This window comes from Limulus polyphemus, unplaced genomic scaffold (genome assembly GCF_000517525.1).
Source record: "Limulus polyphemus unplaced genomic scaffold, Limulus_polyphemus-2.1.2 Scaffold1006, whole genome shotgun sequence".
Taxonomy (NCBI): Eukaryota; Metazoa; Arthropoda; class Merostomata; order Xiphosura; family Limulidae; genus Limulus; species Limulus polyphemus.
The window spans coordinates 295,713-309,456 of NW_013666616.1; the positions used below are offsets into that span (position 1 = coordinate 295,713).

General features: G+C 30.7%; 1 protein-coding gene across 1 annotated transcript in view; it reads left to right on the forward strand.

The window, feature by feature from the left end:
- LOC106461662 (transmembrane and TPR repeat-containing protein CG4050-like) overlaps positions 1–13,521 on the forward strand; it is a 115,134-nt gene extending 101,613 nt beyond the window's left edge. Inside the window, exons 16-22 of the mRNA XM_022388668.1 lie at positions 615–687; positions 2,441–2,527; positions 3,118–3,194; positions 5,577–5,697; positions 5,983–6,084; positions 8,104–8,187; positions 8,911–13,521. Of these exons, the coding sequence (XP_022244376.1) occupies positions 615–687; positions 2,441–2,527; positions 3,118–3,194; positions 5,577–5,697; positions 5,983–6,084; positions 8,104–8,187; positions 8,911–9,192 (826 nt within the window). The 3' untranslated portion in view covers positions 9,193–13,521. The remainder of the gene's footprint in view (positions 1–614; positions 688–2,440; positions 2,528–3,117; positions 3,195–5,576; positions 5,698–5,982; positions 6,085–8,103; positions 8,188–8,910) is intronic.
- The last annotated feature ends 223 nt before the right edge of the window (positions 13,522–13,744 follow it).

The following is a 13,744-nucleotide window of genomic DNA, read 5'->3' on the forward strand; positions in this document are numbered from 1 at the left end:
TGTTATCTTTCATACCATGATCTAGATAAATCCTGCATATGCGGTATGATGTGCGCATGTTAAATATACTAAATATACGACTGACTAAAATATTTGGAGACGTGATAGTAATATTAAATACGTAAGCTTTCACTGTTTGTAAACCGTAAGTAAATAAAAAATTGATATTTTTTAACTGAGATACATTCTGAAAACAACTTGCAAACTACTTCCATAGATATGCTAAAGAATCAGAAACAAATGACCAATTTACACAAATGTTTTGTTTTATAAATCTTGCATTATTTTCAAAAAGGGAATACCGTGTATCTGGGAAGAAACTTTTAGAGTTTGTTTCAGAAAGACAGTTACTTCCGGAAAGTTGGTAATTTTATCATAAAAGTCTTACAAGTAATTATGGTTAGTGTTGAACTTGTTGGTATAGCATATGATTTAATCGTTTTACTTGAAATCAATGAAAGACATATTGAGCATGAGATTACGGGGGCATAACAATCGTTTCTGATTTCCTTTTTCACTTATAATTGAGAACGTCTATTATTGTCTAAGATTAGAGATACATTGTACACTTTAAGGGGTATATGATTTTATGATGCAATAATGCTTTGTTTTAGAACGAAAGAAGCGGAGGCTATGTACGAACGAGCGTTACAGTACGATACTCATAACCCGGACCTTTATCACAACGTAAGTAAACAAACTGCACTTGTTTGATGAGATAACCAATAATTTTCGTAGAACAGCAGTAATTAGCCGTTTAACAAGTGTGCGGTTTTCTTATTCATATCAATGTTACTTCGTTCTCCTAAGCTAGATTTAGTCTCATGAAATCTAAGTAGTGCCATAATGTTTGTTATCTAAAGTACTTGCAGCAATGTTTCTCTAGTTAGCAAAAGAATTTAGAATCACTGCAGTAAACACATTGGTTATCATTATGATATATTAACACACACACGGTTATATTTTATTTCTTCAAATAACCTTGCACATTATTTTAAATGCTTGTATGTGCACACATTAATTTTTTTTTTCTATTGACGGAATACTTTTTTAATTAGTAGAAGTATCTTTAACAGAATATTGATTGGAGAACAACAAATAGGTAGATGCTTAATCAAAATACATGCGAAATATGTAAAAAATAAAAGAGCGAATATCTGAACGTGTATGCGTCATGCTACATGTAAACCAAAATCAAATTAGATGCGTGAATGTAATTTAAGTGAATTTTATTCTTGGTAGAAAATTCAAGAGCGTTTATCTTTTAATAACTGAAAACACAAGGCAGATGGCGTGTTGAGTAACGTGATGATGATTCTTTAGGTAGGCCGCCCTAAAACATTTAACTAAGTTTTCTAAGTTTGACAACATTCTTGAAGAGTTTACACAATCGTAACCTAAAGACACGTCATGCAAAAGTTAAACCTAATTTTTGTACCTATTCTGAGAGGAAGAGATGTTAGACTCAGTTTTATAACGTGTGGATTTGGAATCAGATAAGAAAAATGTTAGAAGTATTTTCACTACATCTGCTTTCAATTATTTCGGGGCCCGGCATGGCCAAGTGGTTAGGGCGCTTGACTCTCCATCTGCGGGTTGCGGGTTCGACTCCCCGTTCCACCAAACATACTCGCCCTTTTAGCAGTGGGGGCGTTATATAGTGACGATCAATCCCACTGTTCGTTGGTAAAAGAGTAGCCCAAGAGTTGCTGGTGGGTGGTGATGACTAGCTACTCTTTCAATGCTAAATTAGGGACGGCTTTCGCAGATAGCCCTCGTGTAGCCTTGCGCGAAATTCAATATGATGTCAGTACAGTGTATTTTTGTAAACGTACAACAAAGTTGATAGTTTTCTTTGATTCTTAACCCAGAGCTTTTTTGTGTTTTCTTTGTTGCTATCACTTACCTACTTAGTTAAATTGTTAAATTAAACATAATGTTTGAAAATTTGAACTATTCAAAACCCATATCTTCATCTGTAATATTAATAATATATTTAGATTGATAGTTTCTTCAGTATACTTAGATGTAACTATTGTATGTTGGTTGGAACTATATAGCTTGATTTGCACTAACTTCCTTCGAAGACAAGAATTCATATATCTTAATAAATAAAGTTATGGTAGAGTATAATGAAAACTAGTCATTTTTCTTTTTCTAGTTATCAGACAGGTTAGGTTATATACATATTGTCATGTAAGTTGCTTACGTTTTTTGCTGAGAAGTTGTTCCAGTCAAACTTTATAAGTATGATAATGGCGAAGAACATTTTATCGTTTTTTTCTTTTTACCTTTTAGATTATCAGTGTACCACTTCATTCATTTAAACACCTTATTTAGTACATGGCGGGCAACATTGAGCCCCTAATTGATGACTGTTTTTCTTCAAAGCATTAAAAAAGATAACCCTAACCCCTGAAGTATTATTTATTCTCCTCAGCTTGGAGTATTGTTAATGGACCAAAGGAAAAATCAAGAAGCCTTGGCCATGTTTAACAGGGCGTTAGATATCGACCCGGATCACGAAGTAAGTGCACCTCGATATCTTAGGATGAGTAAAATGCTTTTGTTTTACTACAGGCAAAAAAGAAGGAACCCACGCCACGCCAACAGAAGAATACGAAATAGATTAATGAACATTTAATAGCTTTTATCTTATATTTATAAGCCAGAATATGACTATTTCTTTTGGTGAAACTTTCAATATTATCGACAAAATGTCGATATTTGTTTTGAAATAATACACTAGATAGTTTTATTTTGGAACGAGCCTCTTTACTTATTTAAGAATGTGAAACCCTCGTACTGTTAAACAAATATTTAAAGTATTACTATGAAGATTAAAGATATGATATCAAATAAAAATTGGAGAAACGTAAGAGCTAATTTGCTTAAAAAACAGATTTCAAATTCAGTTAAAACTTGATGACCAGTGCAACTATTTTTCCTGTATCGTTAATTTGAAACAACAAAATAGACTTTGAAAAGTATTATTGGTTCACATTTTCATTCTTATACGTAAACAACATTCCTCTGTTTGTTGTATAGATAATTAATTAATTAATTATTTGAGAAGTACTTTGCCAAATAACATTTTCTCTCTAATTTGATCTGTAGCAAGCATTAGTAAATTCTGCCATTTTAATTCAAGAATCCGACATGGCTCTTCATCATAAACAGCTTGCAAGTGAGAGGTAAGAACGAATTCCAAATATATATATATATATATATGCTAGTATTCTAATTATTGTGTGAATTATGTTGCATCGAAGTTACAGATAATGTCGCTACTTTAGTTCTGTTTATCAAAATGTTTCTCTGTTTAAGGTTATATCTGTATGTAGGTTTATATTGAACTATTTATCTTGCGGTAAACACATCATTACGGATAATACATGTATTATGATAGGTGCCTTCAAAATCAATACGCTCTATTAGAAGCAATAAAAAGCTGCGTATTTGATATATTTTTTTCTATCTAATCAGTATTAAAGATCTTATTCAACATGGAAGATAAAACTAATCACCTTTATGATTAGGAATTTCCTATTTATAATACGTTTTTCACAATTTTAATTTTGAAGATAATCTACTTTCAAACCTAATTTTAACAAACAAAATAAAATATTCTGAAAATAAAAAAGTAAAAAAAGATGTTTTTCAAATTTTGTCATATTCACGGTACAGAAAGTTTAAAGATACTCGCGTTTTATACGTTCCTTAACAATGCTAGTAATTTAAATTTTATAGTATCAATCTATGACTACTTGATGTTCATATGCACTCTGTTTTTCTCTCATTAAAGTATAATTTGTTAATTTTTTCAAGGACAAACTTATATTAAAGATAAAGCAGCTACTATACTTTAGTGCTAGGTATCTGTAATCAGTCATGTTTAATATGAATAACGGAACGTCACACCAGTATCTAATTACAGAGAGCGTATAATTATTTATTTTTTACTTTGATTTTGCACATCATATTTGTAATTATTAAAGCCTTAGATATGTAATAGCTGTCCTGATTTCCTCGTTATGTTTTGTTAAATCTTATTTATTTTGCAAACTTTCTAAATTGAGTTATTATATGATAAAAGAAACGGGGAAGGGCAGATGAAGAATATAATTTGAAGAGGTGCCTTTTCTAAGTTTACAGATACATTTCAGACTTATATTATTGGATAAAATAAGCTATCCTCTGTAAACATGACGATTCATATTCCTAAAGATAAAGTAATGCCATATATCACAGCACAAGATGCAAGGTAGACGAACTGACAATTTTAATATGAACAAGTAAAAAAGGAATTGTTTCATGACACTTCCTTACGAAGAACGTGAATATGAAAACCAAATAAACACGTTCATAAGTTTGTGCTTATGTGGGTTGCGAATATTAAACCAAAATACAATGTTCCTGAAGGTCAACGGTCAAGATCTTTATCCAAATGTCCTATTATGTATGACACAATTTAAATGAAAATGCATTTTCATATGCTAATATAAATATAGAATGTTCCCTGGAAATCAAAGGCCAGTTTCGTCATTCTAATATGTAATTACACATCTCAATATGCATTTAAACATTAAGATTATTTCAAATGTTCCTACGCATAGAAAAAAGTGGTCAAAGGTTGAATTCACCAAATTTCATTTAATTGTTGCTTAGAGCAGAGGTTCCCTACCTTTCCCAACACCCCCACCCCTCAGAATATCTCGCATCCTGACTGAGGGCCCACCACCCAATATATCTATAGATACTGAGTAGCTAACAGTGTATTTGCTACGGTCCACTGACACTTTTCGGTCATATTGTCGTTTTTCACAGAGATAATTTACTTGCACGAGATGCTTTGCATAATATTAGTTCAAAAGCATGGTCAGAACTATTATTAATATGTTCGTGTTTGTTTGTAGAATGTTTTACACTAGGAACACACTCGAAAAAAAAAAGATCAGAAGAGAAATGGATAAAGAATTTTATAAAATTAATAAAAGCTATCAATTAGAAACAAGTAACAAGATGTTTATAAACTAACATTGAAAATGGTTTGATTGCATATCGAGTAATTTGTAAGTTGCTTGATTACTGTGTCGTATCATGAATGTCGTCTTTATTATTAAATAAGTTAGGCAAATACGTTGATTTACATAGGTGAATCAATACATAATTATACATACAGATTATAATATATAGAGAGATAAACTGACGGATTGTTGTTACAGAAGTAAATGGACAGACAGAATATTAGAACAGACGTATAGGGTTAAAGGTAGATAGATAAATAAACGTAGAATAAGTTTTAACCAGATAAATAAAGAGAGATATCAACAACTAAAATAGAGATATAAATAAATAAATAAAGTACATGAATATATTATGTTAGTTCGGCGCAATTTTAAAACAAGGGTTGCCACGTTATTATAATAAAAATAAAAATTGCTACCTAGTTAGTAGAGTTTAAAGTATAATTTGACCTTTCCTAATCATTTCTCAAATCATTAATCTCTTGACATCCGCTTTCACAACATTAATCACACAAAAAACTACCTTAATTGTTTCATGTTTTTTCGCAGGTTACGAAAGATGGTAGAAGGAGGTAAACAGAATGAATTGATTTACTTTAACCTAGGGATGTTATCTCTAGAGAACAAGGATATTCTTGGAGCTGAACAGTGGTTGAATAAAGCTCTACAGGTAAGGTGTTTTGTTTTATTCATGACCTACTTTAATATTCGTCTCTTTAGAGCCCAGATACAAGAACTATACTCATTGATTATGTATATATTTTGAATTACAAATAACTTTATAAGGTGGTATAACTAGACGTGTCATTTACGTACAACAGGAAATATAAATCCTAATTTCAATATATATATATATATTGGTACTCAATTTCTATGAACAGGTGAGTAACAAAAATACGTGAAAGTTTTTGAAACTATAGTTCACAGGAACTGTGACTTTTTTGTTTTGTTTTAGATTCGTCCAAACCTCCGAAGTGCATTGTTCAATTTAGCACTGCTTCTTTCAGAAGACGGGAGACCCCTAGAAGCATTTGTATACCTTAAAAGGCTTCTACAGGTACATAAAAACTTAGAATATGAAAAATTACATTCTTTTGTGTAAAATAGAAAACTGCCAAGTAACGAAACTGTACTTTTTAGTTTTTCTTTTGCAACTCCAGCTCCTAAGTGGAGAGCTGGGTAATCAATTCCAGCCATCACGTCAAATGAACTTTGTGGTTTGAAATCAAATCAGTTGAAAGGTTCGCTAAAGTATGTTCTTTGAAATCACCCGATTCCCTCAAATGATATATGAGTTTGCATTTATGAATCTTTTATATTTTGAAGCTCTTAAAATCTGCAGTCTGATAAGTTTGATATCCTTTCAACCAACACAGTACTGTGCTTTGTCGTTAGTTTGATATTCTTTCAACCAACACAGTACTGTGCTTTTTCGTTAGTTTGATATCCTTTCAACCAACATAGTATTGTGCTTTGTCGTTAGTTTGATATCCTTTCAACCAACATAGTACTGTGCTTTGTCGTTAGTTTGATATCCTTTCAACCAACATAGTACTGTGCTTTGTCGTTAGTTTGATATCCTTTCAACCAACACAGTACTGTGCTTTGTCGTTTTACTTGTCGCAAATCGCTTTCAAAAATATTAAACATTTAGTTCGACATCCTTTTAAATGTGCATCTGTGCAGCTTTAAAATTAATATATTACAAAAAAACATACAAAAAACACACGATAGAACTTGTTATGTAGAAGAAGCATTACATCTGTGGTAAAAACATCAATAAAAAATAAAGTGTAATTCATTTAAATGTTATTAAAATACTTTAATATACTAATCACAAAAGCGTATGAACTATTCAGTGCCGTATGTAATGTCATAATGTTCTTTTTAATGAAGCCATTTGGGGAATAGATTTGTATAAAATTAAATAAAAATGTTTTATTATGTTTTTTTTATATGGTGAGTTGACAAGAAACTTTCATAGCCTAATGTGTTCTTTGCCAGAATAATGATTACGCACCTCAATACATTAGTGTTTATAAGCTATACTGAAAAACAATAGTATCATAAGTGTATGATCCTACTATTAACTTCGCATACATAATGAAAAATACCATTAAATTACGAAAAAAATCTTATCTATCATATTATGTAGTACAAAATCCCTCAAAAATATATTTATCTCCATCTGTTTTCCACATTGAAATCGATAGGGCAGTAGTTTCTTATACTTTTAAATGATTACAAACATAGTTTAACTGATTGCCTGAATTCTAAAACCTAAAGCTTTATTGAAAACTCTCACGACACTACAATTTAAAAGTAACACGATTATTTATTAGATTTTAATCTCATAGACGAAGAAATGTTTCTCTCCCTTTCGTTGTAGCTAAGTTTAGAAGAATAAATTAAATTAATTAAAACAATGGTGTATGTTTCAAAATTATGATTAACCATTAGGAATCAAGTTCAACAGATCTGATCGCAAGCAATATTTATAGCTTTGATTTATGTTGTTGTTTTTTTTGCAAATTTTGCTTTCAAAATAAATATTCCATCTTTTCTACAAAAGTTTTGACTGGAATACGGAGAGTGAAAAATTCAAGTATTTGTACTATTTTGCACTATATAATATTTACTAAAGACTCGTTTAAGACGGAGACTGAATGTAAAGTACACATATAATTCTACTATATACAAAAATTCCCAAACTTAAACTTAAGGCACAGTCTAAATGTAAAATATACATAATTCAATTGTTTAAATAATAGTTATGGTATATATATATATATAATATTTCTTATAAGTTCGCTTATAATGTTGCCTGATTGTAGGGTACACACAGAATTCGGTACAGGATTTGTTGAAAATCTGTTAAGGATGAGACTTCAATTTAAATTATACACTATTCAAAGGTTCTTGTTAAACTATACAGGATGTATTAAAGAATTCAAAGCGCTATAATACAGTGACTATTGTACCAGAAAATGTTCTGTTTATATTTATACAAACATTCGTGTTTCATGACTTAACAACACCAACTTGAAAATTGCTATTTCTCTCCACAATTCGATAGAACCAACCAGATCATGTGAAAGGATTGATATTAATAGCAGATATTTACGCAGGGCATTTTGGAGACCTTGAGGCAGCTGAAGAGGTATTTTTATTAATTTATTATTTTAAACTGTTGTAAAACATTATCATTCAGTATCTAATCATGCACCGCTTATTTACATACTGTGTACTTTGGCGTAGCAGGCAGATCATATTTTAACCAATTATTTTACTTTGTAAATAATCACTATAGTCCACTAAAGGCAAATACGTTTTTTGGACTGCTATTTTAAAATCACACTAATATTAGCATAAAAGAGTTTCGAAGCCCAAATCGTGATTTTTTTCTTTCATGATAATCAAAACATAACTTTAGAATTAGAAATGTATTTCTTTAATTTTTTTCAATGGATTCTTATTGTGATTTTAGCGCACAAATGCAAAATGGTCCTTTTGTATTTGATCATTTGTAAACAATCAAGATCATTTATGTAATGTGAGAGGTAATGATGAAAGGACATATAAATAGTAATGAAGCGATCGTTACTTTTTCCGATTTTATCTCCGAAAAAACTCGGTTAAAAGGAGGAGGATGATAAAAAAGCTGATTGATAAAATCTAAATCGTCTGTGATTTTTATTATTATTATTATTTTAAGAAGTGATTTTAACCTTCTGGGATGAGTTGCTCTTTATAAACGTTTTTCTTGGATCCTTGTGTAGGTTGTTTTTATTTCATATGATCATTAATTTAGTTTTAAGTATTATTAGTTTATATTGTTATATTTCCCTAACATGAATATTTTTTATTCACTGTGTACTTTTAGTGCTACAAAAAAATCCTCCAATCAGATCCTGCCAACATTCAGGGTCTGCATAATCTCTGCGTAGTCTATTATCGGCGTCAGCAGTTGGTAGAAGCTGAAGCTTGCTTCCAGCAGGCTCATGTGCAAAGTCCAAATACGGAATATATACGCCAGCATCTAGAAATAACAAGACGCCAACTCCAGCAGGTGGCGGCACAGGTCGAAAAAGAAAATCCTCTGAAAAGCATACCACGTGATCCATCTGTTCTCCAACAAATATCACCATCTCCGACAATAAGGTGATAATACGTTTAACTGTTCACCAACTAAAAAGTAAGGTCACGTGCACTTATAAACAAACCACGATGACAAGATTGTTTGAAAAGAAATTGACAAACATTTGAGTCATTATTCTGTCTTTCTTCTTTGGAAACAGCGATATAATAACTAAAGTAAGGAGAAGAAAATGATAAATATACTACGTGCCAAGATTATATGATCAATTTCAATTCTTGAGCTTTTCATATTTGTGTGGTCATTCTTTGATTAATAGATAAAAGATTTTTTTCCTGTGCTATAAGTTATGAAAATCCATGTTCAAGTTGTTTACTTTAACAACAATGATGTTCTCATAGTAAAGACAGGGTACTGTGATATCCTTGGTTTCATTGTCTTGCACGTCAAACATATTTATTTCAAGATATATTTTGCGAAAACACTACATGAATTAGATTTTTTGAGGACTTTTTCACATCAAATTGATTATGCTCCCATGCTTAAGATCATAATCGAGTGAACTAATTGAAACTTAAATTTATTTATAAATAGTCAACATGTGTAAATTCACAGTTATACTTAGAAAGTTTTGTTTTCTAGTGAATTATATTTGATTTTATGAGCACTAAAACTAAACCGCATGAAACCACTTAAAAGGTAACAATAACAAAAATGTCAATTATAGTATCAAAATCATCGTAAGTAGTGACGTTATTGATCACTGTTGTTCGACTACAAGTTAATAGTTATTTACAAGTTATTATAAATTGTTAAGCCTATTTTAACGTATTTTCAGATATAGTAAATGTGTATTTGTTTCTGTATGAATGATTTTCATATGTTTGAGAAGTAATGTTGTGACAACAGGTTTGAGATTCCTGGAATATTTGAAAGAAACTTGAAACTCCACAAATATCATAAATAAATTCAAAATAGCGTTCAAATTTTGTAGTATATCGTTTTTCATAGGAACCAATCTTAGGATGTTTGTTTCCCCTTCATTTAGAAGTAAACTTGACTAAAACTACAATGAATGCTAACTATAACTATTTGAATTTAAAATTATTTTTTCTTTAATAAACATTTTTATCAGAGTTAAGTGAGTTTTCTTTGTGGTTGAAGCAGTTTTTAGTACATATCATCAAGCCTTGCTATCTCAGCTAAAAAGAAAGTGAATAAAAAAACCGTAAAGTATAGCATAAAGTTGAATAGGATTCAAAGATGGAAAAATAACTTTGAATATTTCATTCCAGGATTTACGAATTTATTCCATATTCATATAATTACAAATGGAAAATCTTAAATCTAACCCATGATTATAGCAGTCATTTCAATTCTACTGGCTCATCACATGAGAACATATTTTGTTTTCATCTATTCAATTTCGAAATCCTGTTGACACACACACACACACAAACAAACAAACCTTTGTTATTTGAAAAGCTAAAAGAAGTAAGACAACATAATGTCTGACTGGCAGTTGTCTGGGCTCTTCAAGTCTTTTAAGTGTCAAAATATTAAGGTTGGTGAAATTTTGAAAACAAACAATGTGTGCTGTGGTTTAATTTTTCTCTATTCTATGTGTGTTTTCATAACCAAGTCATTGGTCAAACTGACAAATTTGAGTTTTTCTGATTTTATTTATTCATCTTGGCTCTTGAAAAATAATTTATATCACATAGAATGAGAATCGTGAACATTTAAGAGAATTAAAAGTTTGTCTTCAGAGAAAACTAACGTTGTAATTATTTTTATTTAAGGTAAGTATATTATTCGTCTGACATTTCTTTATACTGGATCTAAGATGAACGGACGGGCGTTTCTTTTTATTAACAATTAAAACATCTTACAAAATCTAAAAAAATACCAACGGTTCTTACGAACAGCCGTTTGATAATAGTCTATTATTAGTCTCTTAAAAGGTTTTCTTTTGAGTTTACAACATAGAGTATTCGATCTTTCTCAGTCCATTGCTCATTTTTGTGGTAAAACTGAAACCAAGATGCCAGCCTAGAGTTAGTCGGTGGTTTAATATGGCCCAGTAATAAATAAAACAAACTGTATTCACATCATTTGAAAATAAAGAAAAAGCTCAGTTCGTGTAACTTTATTGGCAATGAAGAATGTTATTCAAATTGGTACCATTCAAGGTAAGCCGAGTGTGGCTTAGTGGCTCACTTGCCTGAGTATGGATCTGAGGGTTCATGTCTCATGTCCCGTTGCCGTCAAATCAGCTTCGCACTATGAGACCGTGGCCGCGTTATAAGAGTGACTGTCAAGTTCTTCTATTCGATTAGACAAAATCACCCTAAGTGCTGGTGGTGGGTGTATTTACCAGCTGCCTTTCCTCTAGCCTATCAGTTCAAAATTAGAGACAGATATACCTTGTGTAGGTTTGCGTGAAAATTCAAAACAAACGACCATTCAACACTTTCACCATCAGCTGATTGCCTATGTTTATTTTAAAATTGTATTCTAAAATAAAACATTCCAAAGTACGCTTAAAAGAAAGTTAAATATAGAAATGTACTGAATTTTTTCAATATTTGGGCTATTTTGTGGAAAAAGTTTAGTATTAGAATCATCGGCATTTTGATAAAACAAAGCATAAGTGTACTTGATTACAGTTTAGACTCTACCAGTAGTATTTTTGACAAATATATTTTGTTTGTTAATTGTTAATCTCAAAGTTATTTAATGGGCTACCCATCACGGGTATCTAAACTCAGTTTTTAAGATTATAAGTCTTCAGACTTACCGCCAGCCCACTCGTACTATTAGGCAATTATGTAGTATAATCAATCATCACTGCACGATTTTAATGGAAACTATTTTCCTCAATACCTTAAGCTGTTCTAGAGTATTTCAAAAGCATTACAAATATGTATCTGAAACGTTCATTTTTTAAGAAAAGTTAAAAGCATGTATGTATTCTAGCTTTGTTAGCAGTCGAATGGGGTTTACATAGAAATGATGTGCAGATCTTTGAAAATCGTAAAAGGTATATGAAATATTTTCACTTTTTCATAACAGAACATCGTAAGTTACATTGTGATATTATAAACGTTCGACCAGCTTATTTTTATCCTTACCAAAATTTCACTTGGGCATGTAAAAAACTCTGGCAACATGCAAGAAAATCCCTATAAACTCCGCCGATTATAAGAGTTTAATCTTTCCCTGAGAGGGGAGTCCTCGAGAAGGGGTGATGTTAATCTTTTGACGATTATCAGGAAGAATACATATTTGTAAAGAATGAATCATGAAAATCGTGAAAAACATAAAATGAACCGTTATAGACGCTCTAAGAACCAATATGGCATGCATAATTGAATTAAAATTAAATATTCACATTCAGGCGATCTGAAGAAACGATTCTTCTAGATATCGGAGCTTATTATACTTAAATGATACCAAAAGTCGAACACAGTTATTTGTGTCTATAAGATGCAGTAAAATATGTTTAACATGAAATATGTAAGTTTATTAATCTTCATTTGAATATTGAATGGAGTTAAAATTAGTTACATTAATGATTTTTTAAACTTCAAACAAATACTTAAATACAGAGGGCTAAAAACGTATATATTAGAAAGATCCTTGAGCTCTGAATTTTAGACCTGTGACGCTGGTTTAGATTTACCACTGTAAGATTACTACAAATCCTGAGCCATGTATGATGTGTGGTGTGATTTCATTTTAAATAATAAATACAAATATTACATTCATAGCAATTTCAGAAGTAAGGTTTATTTAAATGACTGCAAACTAGCTCTATAGAGTTTCAAAGTAAAAATATAAGGAATATTCTAATCAAATCCAAATGCTTGAAAAACTCTAGTTTATTTTAATATAAATACACCTCTGATCTTTAAACTAAAAATTTTAAATCTGTAAACATTCGTACTATAGAAATGCTTTATATTTTTTTAGTAACTGAATGTTATAACTTTGCTACTATGTTTCTTCTTTCATTCTCTAATTTTATCATGTTCAAAAGATGTGTTGTAAAACCTTGCACTGATTTACTTTATTTAAGGCATGCTTTATCTGAGTTTAAACTATATCCACATATAAATATATGCTTGTGCGATCTTTTTTGACGAAGGTAAACTATTGACTTTCTATGGTAATATAAAGTCTCAAATTGGTTCGTATGTTTGATACAGGAAATCTACTTTTTCATTACTGTCATTAAAAAAAGTTTTATTATCTGATGTTGGTAGCAGATATATATAGTAATTGTGTGAGCTTTTGAGCCAAGAATTTATGTGATACAGACATATTTTCTATTACGCAGCGCTAGTGTTGTCAAACAATTCATTTCAACGTACGTATGTATTGTGGTGCCCTCTCTTTTGACTACAAATAAATTGTAGTTTTACTCAATTTAATGAAATGAGTTTTGTGTCACTTTTTTCCTCTCTTCTTTCCTCACGGTTGCATTTCTACATTTATTGCACATTTAAAACTAATATTAAGCCCCAATCTTGGCGCCATGATATAATTTCGAGGGGGAGGGGGACATGTATTAAAATCTTCCTTTCCAAATTACTTTAATGTATGAAAAGTGTACACT